Raw genomic sequence first — 14,411 nt, 5'->3', positions numbered from 1 at the left:
ATAGGTGGTGGTGAGTTCAGGAACAGGGGCTTCTTTAGGCTATTAAAGCACAAGTCTCCAAGCAAAAAAAAAGTCTCAGGCTGTCAGCTGCTGCTTCTGTCTAGGCAACTGGATATGTGTCAAACCCCTGGGTGCGTGTCCACTGATGTGCAGCTTTTTTTCTCAGCATGCATAGGAAAGCGTGCATGTCACACTTTGACCCCAACTTTAAACGGCGTGCAGCAGCAGCAGCAGCAGCAACAACAACAACAACAACGAGCCGTTAAGTAACGTCTTTGCAGTCTTTGGAGAGAGAGAGAGAGAGAGAGAGAGAGAGAGAGAGAGAGAGAGAGAGAGAGAGAGCTCTTTAAGATCATCAGTGAATGCAGTTTGCAGAAAGAAAGAAAGAAAAAACAAAAACAGCTGCAGTGAAAGCAGCTCAGGCGTTTTTTCCTCCCCTCACCGTGTTTTCCAAGAAGTCCAAAGTGAGGTTCATTGCACAACCTGCAGAACACACACACACACAAACACACACACACACACACACACACACACACACACACAAACACACACACACACAGAGAGGCTGTACAGGACGTGAACAGGTAGGAGAGAGAGACAGAGCCCCCGATGGTCAGAGCCTCACAGTGTTTATCTGGTACAGTCAGTCGTCCACCCACCACCTACACAGAGGAACTGTCTTGTTGCAATCAGTTCATCTTGTGATGAATAATAACAGACATTTTTTTTTTTTGGTTTGTTTGTAGATGAATGAGTCGGTTCGGGACTTTCCTGAGAGCAGAAGTAGGTTTGTTGTTGTCGTTCATTGATGTCGTTCGCTGCAGGGGAAAAAAAAGCAGATGAAACGATTAGTCGATTACTCGCTCAATGATGGTTTTGTTTTTGACTTTTTTTTTTTGTGTTCTCGTAGTACGACAAACAAGAACAAAATGGTGCTGGCGATGAGTCGACTCATGAGTCGCCCCGCTGCAGCTGTGTGAAAGTATCAAACCTCTCAGAAGTGTTGAAAGAGTTCGTAGATTCACAGATTTTAGAAATATCAATCAACAAACATTGTGTTTAACTATTAACAGTTTGTCAGTTCTCTGTCCCGGCGACTCACATGTGAGGATTCGTTGCTTCTCGATGTTTTAACAGAATATCTTTGGATTTCTGGTTGGACGAAACATTTGTACGGCAGTTTCATTTTTAACAGGATGCAAACAACTTTACCTTTATCTGAAAACATTTTTCAATTCATGGTGTTAATTTTTAAAAAGCTGAACACAGCGGCAGGTAAAGACAATCTGTTCTGGATCATTTATCCCACAGGAGATACGAACAGCACAACCTGAGCTTTGTAAGGAAGTAAATTGGGATTTTTTTTACATTCAAATTGTTGTTTGGATGTTTTTTATGACCTTTTTTATTTTTATGTTGTCTTTATCTGTGGGTATTTAGTTCAGGAACACTGTAATCTCCTCTTATGGCTGAATATACGGCTGCGACTGACGATTATTCTCATCATCAATTAATCTAAATTATTTTCTTCATGAACGTTTGGTCTAAAAAATGTCAAAAAAAACAATGAAAAATGTCAATCACTGTTTCCCAAAACCCGAAATACAACTGAAAATGTCAACCAACAGTCAACAAAACCAAGATATTCAGTTTATTATCATAGAAGACTAAATAAACCAGAATATTCACATTTTTCTCTGCTTTTTTTTTCTCTCGTTGTCCATTTCCAGTCGAGTAATTGATAATCAAGTAATCTTTGCAGCTCTGAGTGAATACATTGATCCTCTGCTTCCTCGCATTACTTCATTAGTTTAGTGTCACGATGCTCGTTGTTTTTCTCCGTTCAGAGCAGGTGAAGAGAACAACAGTCGTCTCGCTTCCAGAGAAACAGAGCAGCAATAAATCAGAGTGACAGTGGACCAGAGCACAAGTCACTGCATGTTGCTCTTATACACTTTGAATTTTGGAATATTTCAATAACAGATATTTAATTATTTCCATGTTTGAACAGCAGTTTGAATTCTTAATAAAAAGAGAGGCCTTGGGGCTTAATATGATGCCTGATGCCTGAGTCTCAGTGCCAGTTAAATGATATTTATTTGAATATCTCACTTAAAGCTGCACTAATCAATATTTTTTATATTGACAGTGGATCAGATGAGTAGTTGTAATGTGAGAGGGGTCCCTTTTAGCATCTTTCAGCTTATTGTTTTGGTTTTTTATTTTGGCAACTTGACTCTCATCAGTGTTGTTTTCAGCAGCTTGCAGCTGTTTTCTAAAAAGCAAAAAAGATAAAGATTAATCTGCTGCACACGACCTGCTCAGCATCGAACAGCAGACACACACAGTTAGGCTGCATTTATACCGAATCCAGCAAAAACAGCACAACAGGGGGCGCACAGGGCTCAGCAAAAAAATGTCACCTTGGACTATAATATACGGGGCATTTTTCTATATTTTCAGACGGTTAGTTAGTTGCAGCTCTACTAATACTGCTTATGTTGCTGGTCAAAAAGTCAGTTAATGCAGAAAAGTAGAAGCAACAAAAGAAGTTTTTCAAATATAAAATGTAAATACAGAGACCCATACAAGAACTTTTCAAAATAAAATACAGTTTATAATTAGCACATTTTGAAATAAAGTCAACAAATATCTGATCAACATTTTATACCAGGTGTTCAGGTGTAACAAAACACATTTTGGTTGTTGCATAAAAATGTACCAAAACTGTTTCTGGCACGTATATCTCAGAGGAACTGAAGGAAATGAGTACAAATCTTCAAAGGCAAAACAAATAGTGTTGTGTATTTATTAAAATGATGCCAGACTGAGCGAAGTCTCGACATTCTGCTGCCTGTTTCCTTCTATTCTCATATCATTTGGCACAGATTCACGTGAAGTCCTGCGTCTCCTTCTCTCCCTGTGTGGACCAGATAGTTTTTTTTTTTTTTGCCCTCACTATTGTGCTGAGTGCTGTAGTGTGCCGGGCTGACCGATGGCAGTGTGACAGCGGCCCTCCCGGCTCGTGTCCCCCCCCTGCAGCCCCGGCTGGCCCTCGCGCCCCCTGCACAAACGTCCCGTTTGTCATGCAAATGTGGGCTGCGTTTTTCAGCTGCACAGATACTAAATTTGCTGTTTCGACGGGCCAATTGTTGGTCCGCTCCGCTTCCAGGCCCTATAGTGGCTTTTTTTTGCTGCAATAACAGTAGAATTGTTCAGAGCATTGTTCAGATGATCCACTAACTGTACTTTCTCTTTTCGGGGAGGGGGCGTCGACTGAGTAAGCGTGCATGCATCCAGACTGCAGCAACTTATCCGACGGCAAGAATGAACAGCAATGTTCAGGATATTTTTAAACAATTCCTGCTTTGTTGCAGGCATGCAAGATGTCCAATATGCAATATGTGAGCTAGACGAAGCTAAAACGAGTGTTTATTGTGTTGAAAATGAGAGAGGGACATAAATCCGGGGCTTGTCTCGTCTCCTCTCAACCTGGAATAACCCTCGTGGTCGTGATGGCAGCGGGTTTCCAGATTCTGCAGCTGAGATGGGATGAGAATGAGGGTGTGAACAGGGGCGAGGGAGGGAGAGAGGGAGGGAGGGAGGGAGGGAGGGAGGGGGGTGTTGCATCGTAGCAAAGCCTTATAATGAAGGATAGTGGATGAAAAATAATGACATGTCTCACAGGTGGGCCCAGACATGGAGCCTCTCCGTCTTTCTTTTTCTCATTAGTGCCTTTTTTTTTTAACTCTAATCTGCTATTCTTCTACTTATTTTAGATTTAGTCTTCTTTCTATTAACAGTTCTTGCATGATCCGCTGACTATCAGGTATATAAAACACCTAAGTAGCTTGAATTTAAGATCACACTTTCCCTGTGAGGAGCTGCGCTGGGCTGCAGCGAGAGGCATATTGCTTTCTGTTTAATGACCGTCTGGATTCGAGGAAACTCTGTACATCGGCCCTAAAGAGAATTTAATCATTTCCAAACATTTTTTACTCCCCACTTGATGGTGATTTAGGAAAGTGGGTCATTTTCTCTGAGGTGAATTTTGCAGCTGGTATAATTGTACGAGAGCGATCTGAACGCTGATGTTACCGAACAGTCAGCAGTTATTACACCTGTTTGCTTTTTCAAAAAGCAGCTCAGCCGTAGTCAGGAAGAACAACGACTGCAGGAAAAACAGTCTGTTAATGTGACTGAACTTGTTTCAGACTTCAGCCGTGTTGGACGTGTTAAGGAAATGTGACTGTTCGCTGTTTCGACTCGGACTCGGTGCTTATTCAGACATGAGACTGAAAGTAAAACTGCCGTCATGTTCATGTAATGATGTGCATTCCTGTAAAACAGAAACAGGACTTCAAGTTGGGCTCTCAGTTCGGGTCCTGAGCTGATTCTTGACTTCCACATTAGATAATAAGATATATCAGGCTTTGGATACACACACGATACTTGTTAGTAGATCAGTTCATGGTTGGTTTGGCTCCAAACATGAGATTTGTTGACAATAAAAAAGAAAATCACCATCCTTATTGTTTAACATGCTTACATAATGAATAGACATGGTTAAGGCTTATACACTCTGAGATTTTGGAACGTCTCAGAGAAAAGTAGAAAGACTGAAGCTTGTTTTTATTTTGTTGTGCTTTCAGATGGATTATGTAAATTCAAAAATGTTAATTATTGCACATCTGACATCAAAACTGATGTTTTACAGTCTTGACAGATCGCTGTTATCTAACAGTGTATCTGGGGCCTCTTCGGTACGTGTCGTGTCTGTGCAGTCGTTGTCTCGGGTATTTGCCTTGCAGTTAATCAGCAGACGCGGCCTTCTTGCTCTGAGTCGACCCCAAGCTGACGCCCCGACACCCTCCGCTTTCTGTGAGGATCCTTTAAGTCGAGCCTGAGTGCACAGGATGTGTAGTGTGAGCCGGTGACGATATGATTCCCAAAGGAGCTTCCGACAGCTGTAACCTAAAGGACCTGCCATCTTTGGAAGTGTAGAGTATCTCACAAACTGCCAGAGCGGTCGGAGGGGGCCAAACAGCCGAAAGGCTCCAGCTGGAGTTATTTTCAAATCTCCCCCCCCCCTCCCTCCCTTCCTTTCCCTCCCCTCCCTCCTCCCTCCTCCTCCTCCTCCTCCTCCTCCTCCTCCTCCTGTGTGCTCCTGGTGTCACTGGTTGCAGCACAGTGCCTCCCTCCCTCTGTGATTGATCTGTCTTCCTCTGGCTCTGTGGAATTCCATTGAGGAACTCTTTGGGATTGTTGGAATTCCAGCCGGAGTGCATGTGTGGGTTAGCAGCGGGCACCCCGTGTACATGCCCCCGTCATGCAGAGCTCATTGTCACGCAGGCCGGCCGACACACACATCGGAGGCTTTCTGCATGCACGCTGTCTCTGTCTCTACACACACACACACACACAACGACAGCCCTGCAAATCCTCCCGTCAGCATTATTTTTTCCTTTCACCGCTGACAAACTGACATGCATGCATGACAAGGCCGATCGCGTGCTCACATCGGGTGTGGCAGAAAACTGGGAGCGTTGTCTGTCTCAGCTCCTCTCCGCTCGCCGTCGCTTCTTGAGAAAACGGTAATTGCCACGGTGGAGCCAATTACCGACATTCCTTGTTCTCGCTGCTTTGAGAGGAAACAAGGAGTGTCCCGACACAGACACCCCGTCTCCCGCGGCCTACCTCCCTCTCCCTCTCTTTCTCTCTTTGGCATTTCACTGCATACTTGCACTCATGTGCTGCAAATCAACAGGAATGACATGAACTGCTGCTTTTAATTAACCCACACTGCCTACCGCAGCATGCGAGTTCGATGCTGAGCTCAGCAAGAATAAAGGAAGGAATTGTGTATTTGAGTTATGCAACAGATTCTGGAGAAAGTCTGAAATGGGATATATTTAGATCAACTCTCCATGTTATCTAGCTGGCCCTGGAAATAACAGTTTATACCAGCGGTGGAAATTAAATAAAGTTACTGTGCTTGTGTTTTATGGTGCAATTATACTTTGACTTCTTTCCTTACTTTTCAGAGGAAAATACAGTTATTATCTCTACCTTAACCATCTAAACATTTACATGCTCCTTATATGTGAGTACAACAGTAATAATAATATTTAGTCCATTAATAAAATAGAAAATTAATTGACAACAGTTTTAATAAAGGATCTATCATTTATCAAGCAAAAAAAAAAAAAAAGTTAAATATTCTCTGGTTTCTGACTGGTTTCTCTGGTTTAGTGTGTTTACTGTAGTGGACTGAAATGCATTGTGCATCATAATAAGCTTCCTGAGGTTTGCAGAGTAAATCTGCCGTCTTCCTTCGAGGAGCGAACCGTCTCTCGTCTCATGATCTCGCTGCACTGTAACGCCTGTAAGGCAGAAGTATTTTTTTATTTATTTATTTTTTCGGTGTGTCTGTCGGCGCTGACGGAGAAAGAAAACGGATGCGGTCGCTTCATTGTAAATCACACAGTGAGCCTTTTTGTTCTGACATTGTTTGAGGTCAAACATCTGATTGACCTCAAATCTGATTGATCTGTTTGATGTTCTGGGTCTGATTAATGTGTATGAAAGTATTTATTGATCCTTCTGCTTCATGTGGAGAGTGAAGTTAGTTCTGCTCAAGAGGAATCAAATCCTGTTTGTTAGTTAACAACTTATCTCATAAATATAATAGAGCTGATTATCGGTGAGGAGTCTGACAGGTGTCATGGAGCAAAAAAAACAACTAATATGTGCTTTTAAATAAACACTTCTTTCACATGATTTAAAGAACAGCAGATTAAATGATCTTAACATTGAAGCGATGTCGACAGCAAGAGAAAACTTGAATTATATCCGCGAATCTTCATCATCAAAATCAAAGTGCATTAAACCAAAGCGGCTCATTTGAGTTAGATGGTCCGTGGCTTGACAACTTTCACTGTTTATTTTGCACTCAGTGTCAAGTTACTGTCACGGAAGCAAGTGATTTTTTGTTGTAGTTTCACCAGTCAGTTAGGGAGGAGCGTTAGCTGCAGGCTAGCAGCTGTGTCTTTGTATTAAAGTGCCCACAAACTCATTTTTCTTGCTTATTAACATCATTAGAAAATCTCATTTGATATGTTTGTCCTGCTCTCCTCAACACCTCCTCTTCTTCCTCTTAAGTTACATGGAAAGCTTTTTATTGTGATCAGCCTTGACAGCTAGCAGTTAGCCGCAGCATGCAGCGTCATGCTAACGCAGTGTAAAATAAACACAGTGGAAGTAATGAAGCCGTGACTATCTGGTCTGAATCAGCTGCTGTGATTTAATGTAGCTTAGTTTTCAGTTTGGACAGAGATACGTGTGTCAGAGCCTGACTGACCGACATATCTGCAGATATTATTGCAGATTTATTGTCTGTGTGTTTTGTAATAACAAGAAACGTCAGTACAGAAGAGTCAAAGATACGTCTGGAGGCATTTAGAAACCGTCTGTCCTCCACAGAACACTGACAACATTTATATATCTATATGCTTTTATGTAAAAACATCAGAATATGCTGATATATTATGACCAGATCAGCTTGATATATCCAGTGTTGGATTTAATCCTCCTATGACTCAAACCTGGCTGCCCATTTCCTCCTAAACTCATTTTTTTGTACGATCTTGACTTGTTGACACGTTTGGTCCATTCTTCACCCTTATTTATTTGCATTATTAGATAATCTGTTGATTATTTTTATGAATGACTGTTTGGTCCATAAAATGTAATTTCTGTTCACTTAAGGAAATAATGAAAAATAGATCAAAATAATTGTCAGTTGCAGTTAACAGATTAATGTAGAGCTGCAATGATTGGTTAGTTAATTATATTTCTTTAAAAACAACTTTGAGAAGCGATTAATCATTTTGAGTCTTTTTTTTTTTTTTTTTTTGGAAAAAATGTCCAAATTCTCTGATTCTTCCTTCTTAAATGTGAATATTTTCTATTTTATGATAGTAAACTGTAAATCTTCAGGTTGTGGACAAAACAAAACATTTCAGATTAAATCTTGTGCTTGTGGGAAACAGTGATTGACATTTTTTACCGTTTTTCTGACCTTTTATGGACAAAGACTAATCAATTAATCAAGAATTGCAAATGAAAATAATTATTAGTTGCAGGCGTAGATGATCTGACTAATCGTTTCAGCACTTATAAGCCTGAAAAATTAAATTATGAACATGTTGTTTTTTCTATGACTTGTTGCCAGTTTTTGCAGCTGCGGCCTGTTTGACACGTCAGAACTAATAAACATTTCGACAGTATTTCACCTGATGGTGGCGCTACAGGAACATCATAAATTTAAACTCATTTGAGATTTTGCAAAATGTACAAAACTCTAAAATTCCTGTATTGGAATTTACCATCAGCGTGATTTTCTATCATGATATTGCTGCAGATCGAGACGCACGTTAAAATGATGGAAAGATTTTCCAGTGTTGAAGTAGATGCCTGGAGCAGGTGTGTGCTCGCTCTCTCTCTCTCTCTCTCTCTCTCTGAGTAGTTTCTAGTTTTAGTGTGTGTTGTTTGTTAGCAGACTGTTGGTTTCCAGTTACTATTGTTGTCTGTGTAAATGCATGTAGGAGGGGCTCAAACTGACATTTTACTGCAACAAAGCTGCTTTGGAAAGTGGAGACCAGGAGGCAGGCAGTAAGAGGCCGCTGGTGGAGGGCCGCATAGCACAGCGGTGTCACACCCTGCACTGTTTGAACAAACCAGGACGCACACTGGAGGCAACACGTGTGTGTGTGTGTGTGTGTGTGTGTGTGTGTGTGTGTGTGTGTGTGTGTGTGTGTGTGTGTGTGTGTGTGTGTGTGCATGACATGCCTTCAGGACAGCTTTTTCAACGACAGAAAAATTCCAGTTATTCCTCTTGCGTTTGTCCCACATCTTTTTAAGAGCCACACCTTCAGTTTTACTTTATATTCATATATATATATATATATATATGTTCATACTATGAGATCAGAGTGAAGCAAAGAGGGGTCACTTAAATATTACCTTTCAAGTCTGTCTTTAAAACAATAGACAGGCACCTAAATGAAGACTGGAATAGATTTTTCTTGCCATTATCATTCCACCTGTTCATACCGGCCATTAGAAGATCCCTTTATAATGCACTTACATTGTAAGTGCATTATGAGCTTGTCACACATTGAAAGCGCATTTGAAGGGGATCTTTTAATAGCCTGTATGAACAGAAGGATGATTACATTGCAGAAAACCTCTTCCTGTGTTTATACGGACACCTGACTGTAGTTTTAAGACAGATTTGAAAAAATGTTGAACTTGTCCTTGTAAAGCCGTGTGTCGCTCGGAGTGTCACACGTGTTTCCAATCAGTCACAGTAAATAAAAAAACCAAACAACATAAGCGCTGCAACTTAGAGGCAGGTCTGCATCAAACTCTCGCTGGCTTCAGCTGCTGAAAGCCAGTCTGAGGAGGTTTGATCCAGACGCCGTGACGACACACACACACACACACACACACCCTGAAGAACCTGTGATGCCCCGTTAACAAGGCGGCCAGCCGTTAAAACCATCAGTGCAGCATCTCCAGATGGAGCGAGCACACCTGGGCTGCCAGACCTCCTCCTCCTCCTCCTCCTCCTCCTCTTCTTCTTCTTCTTCTTCTTCTTCTTCTCACTCACAGCGCCTGTTACATTCATTTAGGATCTGGAGTCACTTGCTGCATCCAACCGTAAGTGTCTCATCTGATGATGAGATGGAGCTTCGGGTCAGTCGCTGTATGAGCATGTTTGTACGTTTTTCTGTGACATATTCAGATTTTTTTAATTTATTTATTTTTGCGACGTGACCCAGGCAGAAACAGTCAGTGAGCGATGGCTGCGGGACGTTTGAGTCATCCAGCATCAGTGGGAGTTTTTATTTTAAGTGGCTGACGGCTGTCGTGAGCTCCGAAACATCAGTGTTTTTAACATTTGAAGTGCAGAAGGAGTGCAGATAGATGAAGTCAGTTATTTAGCTAGAGATATGCCGCTCTGAATGTCGCTAAGGTTTGATTTAAATGTGCGTTGTCTTTAGTTTGTGTGTCTGGGAGATGAACAGAAAGTAAAAATGACGAGGTTTACAGACTGCACACACTGCCGGTGCTGAAGGGGAATCAAAGGTTGCCCAGAATGAACTCTGATCAACTGATCTCTCATCCCGAGCTATGTTAAGAAGTTAAGTATGCTTTCATCTTCTGGTCTGCTCGGCTGCCAGAGAAACCTCTCTGGAGTCTCATCAGTCTTCTGCTTTTACTTCACTCAGTCTAAACAGTTTGATGGGAGATGATCCAAATACAGAGATGCCAGCTCAGAAAATGACCAAGAGAAATAGTTCAACATTTTTTTAGGGGGGGGGGGGGGGGGGGATACACTCATTTACTGTCTTGATTGATACCACAGTAGATATGTAGCTTTAGCCAGCAGCTGGTTAGCTTAGCTTAGCTTAGCAGAAAGAATGGAAACTGTCTGAAGGCACCAAAATCTGCCTACTAAGACCTCTAAAGCTCACTAATCATTATGTTGTGTCTTGTTTGTTTTATCTGTACGACAACTGAAGTGTAAAAATGACAATTTGCCTTCACTTGGGACAGATTACCAGTTTTATGCTAAGCTAAGCTGAATGTTTGCTGGATGTAGCTTCATAGTTATCGTTCAGACAACACAGTGGTATTGATTTATTCATATAACTCAGGTTGACACAGATCTTTATTGAATATCTTATTTCCTCTGTATTTTTTTTTTTTAAATAATCAGTTAACTGTTTGGTTTATTATTTATATATTTATTTTTTATCTAACCCTTAATTTAACCAGGAGAGTCCCATTGAGATTAAGAATAACTCTTTTTCAACTGAGACCTGGCTAAGACAGGCAGCAGCATGAATAAAAACACATAGTTACAGACAGAAAACACAAAAAGGAGACACATTTAAAAAAAAAAAAGAAAAAAAAGAGAGAAACAAGCATAAGGAAACTCACATTTCAAAAAAGTAATTTGTAGGAATCAGTTGCGTCACCAGGTAAATTAATTAAACATTTACATCCCAGGGAATCTGCATCTAATTCTTTCATTTTGGATTTAAATGCGTTTTAATGGGATAAATTTGTTGAGTTTCAAGTCATTCTGCAACATAATCCATGCTGAGGGTGCAGAATACATAAACATCCTTTTTTCTAGTTTCCATATGGATATATGAGTATTGTCCAGCACTTTTCTGTGTGATAAAGACACAGATAGTATGAAGCAGATCAAGAATTATCTTATATATGTGAAGGTACTAAGGCAGGCTGTCCTATCTGAGAGTATAACTCTCAGTGGTTTGTCAGAGATTTACAACTGGTGATGAACCTGAAGGAAGCACGTAAACTGTGTCAAGACACTGAGACTATGGTTGACACAGTTTACCAAGCTTCCTTCCTTTATAACACTTCAGTTTCCTGAAAGTTTTAGTTTTAGTTTGTTAGGGTTTCAAATCAGGCTACATTAAAGATGTTCACACCAAACGCTGAGACCAGAGAGATGAGCAGACAACCGTTTATTTCATTACACACGAACATACAGAACTCAGAAAATCATCAACGCAGCCCCCCTTCAACTTCACACTCACACCTATTTATATCAAAAGCGGACGTGACATCCTGCCTGTGTTTTTTGGCACTTTTGTAAGAAAAATGCTCACTTACCACATCAGCCATTACATCAGGCAACAGCTACTCTTCCTGTGGAGAGTTAAAAAAAAAAAAGTGAAATGAATATAGTTTGCCATAACTTGAGACTAAAAGATTTTTTTTAAACTATTATAAAATTAGTTGCAGATTACAGATGAAGAAGTTGTAAATTATAGTTATTTGAGAAATTAACTTTAAGTTTGCCTTTCAGCTTGATAGAAAATATGTAATATGGCTGGAGTTGCAACAAATGATTATTTTCATTATTGATTAATTGTTTGGTTTATAAAATATATTTTAAAAAAATAGAGAAAAATGCACATTTTCTGAGAGCTAGAGGCCACGTCTTTGAATGCTTTGTTTTATTTGACCAGTTGATCAAAACCTCAAATTATTAAATTTACCAACATAGAAAGATAAAAAAACAGCAAAAAATTAACATTTGAGAAGCTTTAATCTCAAACTTTTTGGCTTTTTTTTCCTGAAACTTTTTTGCTCAGAAAATTGACTTAAATGATTCATTTATCATCAAAATATTTGCAGATTAATTTTCTGGGGATCAAATAATTAATTATTTGATTATTTCAGCTCTAAATGTGCTCAAATATCAAGCAATTCATAGTTTTTGTTTTTGATGAAAATGTCTGATAAGCAGATTCAATTATTGAGGATTCATGTTCAGTCAAATACTATTGACCCTGGAAACAAAGAGTCCGTTGACTAATTAGTCAACAGAAAATTAATCTGCAACAATGTGAATGACTGATTTATTGTTTTAGTCTTTAATCAAGCTGTTTTTTTATTTTTGGTTTTAAGACGTCTGCTTGGCTTTTGAAACTCGTGATGAACATTTTTAACTATTTTATCACATTTTACAGATTAATAATTATAATGATTAAAGTCCTCCTTCACTCAAAAATGTGTTTTCCTCCTAGTTGATCCAGTTGTTCTCTTCTCAATTTTCACCGTTGACTATATAAATATGGACATCATAGCAGCTCACCAAAAGCGAAGCCAAAACATCTTGATCGCCCCCTGGTGGCTGCTGCAGTATAGCTCATAAGTCCCGCCCCCCCTCCAAATAAATTTTTCCCAAAGATGGTTTCTGTCATTTTAGGTCGTTCTTATCACGCTAATGTTTGTCCAAGTTGTGATTTTTCCTGAAAAGTTTGTTTTTCATTAGTTATTTGTATATATATAAAGAGGGTGTGACTGATCGTCATCCCGCCGCCCGATTCTGCTGCGCAGACTCCGAATGACGTCACATAAGCAAGATGGCAGCTCCCGGAAATGGGATATTTTGGCGCCATTTTTGCTTAGCGGCAGGAAGTGGAGACACATTGTCCATATTTATAGACAGTCAACGGTTCTCACCTTGAATCTGAGTTTAATTATTATTCCAATCAGAGTATTTCTATATATCTTGAAAGTAATTATTAGTTACAGCCCTAATTGGTTTTGTAAATCCAGTGAATTAAATACTGTATCAATCAATATAATTCATCACATTTATGCAAGTATTAAAATAAATCCAGTACTGATTTGTCAAATTGCTCATAATGTCCTAATGAGACAGTAAGGAGATTGTTACCTCGGTGTTAATGTCATGGCGACATTTCTTACAGCTTTGAATGGTCTCGTCCATAATCTTTGAAATGTCTCACAGTTTTTCTGTGTTTTGTGTTTTCAGGTAAGAGGAAGCCGTTGCTCAAGCTCTCCAAGGAGGTGTTTGAGCAGCCTCCTCCCGCCGCAGTGTAAGATTCTTTACTCCTTAATGTTTGCACGCACACATCTGAACCGAGCCTCGTTTTCAGATAAATCCTTCAAATACTGATCTTTATATCCTGTTATGCACATATCTTAAACCAAAACATTAAAGGAAAAGCAGGAGAAGGAAGTTGTTTTCCCGCTAATGTTATCATTTCCCAGCTGTCACATTCAGATTTGTTATATTTAGTACATCAGCTTGTCCTGGATATTGTGAAATGAGCACAAATGTGCACGTAAAAGTATTAATTTCAACATATCACACCACTGATAGTCACAGTGTTTCATCTCAGTTAAACCCTCTACAGAAGACTCAGACTGCAGATGCTTGTCGAGTAGCAGAGCCCAAAATAATCCTGAGCTGCAGGAGAAACTAAATGTTCAGTTTGTTTTCAAGTGAATCAGCTTCATTAACAAACCTGCAGCAGCTAATTTTTACAGTATTACACCTCATGTGTTAACTGTTTTTATTGATCGCACTCATACTTTAAATTGTCTTTGTTATAATTGGATTTTATAGTATTTATTAGGGCTGCAACTAACAATTATTTTCATTAACGATTCATCTGCTGGTTATTTTCTCGACTAATCGATTAATATTTTCGTCTGTAAAATGTCAGACAACAGAGAGTGATGTAATTTCTTAAAGCTCAAAGCAACGTCTTCAAATGTCTCGTTTTGTCTCATCAACAGTTTAGATTTGTGACACAGAAAAGCTTCAGATTTACATTTGCAGGCTCACATTTGGTATTTTTGCTTAAAAAATTACTAACATGATTACTCGATTATCAAAATAATTGCTGATTAATTTTATCAGTTAATCAATTAATTGACTAATCGTTGCAGCGCTAGTACTTATTTTTTAGTTTAATTAAAATTTATAATTATAATAATTATATTTAATATTAAAAATGTATTATTTTATGTATTTTAATTAACTGTTT

At 39.4% G+C, this 14,411-nt stretch overlaps 1 protein-coding gene across 3 annotated transcripts in view; it reads left to right on the top strand.

Annotated features, from left to right (window-relative positions):
- Positions 1-14,411, top strand: part of map2k6 (mitogen-activated protein kinase kinase 6) — a 30,439-nt gene that overhangs the window by 876 nt on the left and 15,152 nt on the right. For all 3 annotated transcript variants that reach the window (XM_067575469.1, XM_067575470.1, XM_067575471.1), the window contains exon 2: positions 13,391-13,454. In XM_067575469.1, coding sequence (XP_067431570.1) covers positions 13,391-13,454 — 64 coding nt within the window. The remainder of the gene's footprint in view (positions 1-13,390; positions 13,455-14,411) is intronic.

Source organism: Thunnus thynnus, chromosome 20 (assembly GCF_963924715.1).
Source record: "Thunnus thynnus chromosome 20, fThuThy2.1, whole genome shotgun sequence".
In the NCBI taxonomy this organism is placed as follows: domain Eukaryota; kingdom Metazoa; phylum Chordata; class Actinopteri; order Scombriformes; family Scombridae; genus Thunnus; species Thunnus thynnus.
Note: the sequence above shows the minus strand (reverse complement) of the source record. Positions and strands in the feature narration are given on the sequence as shown.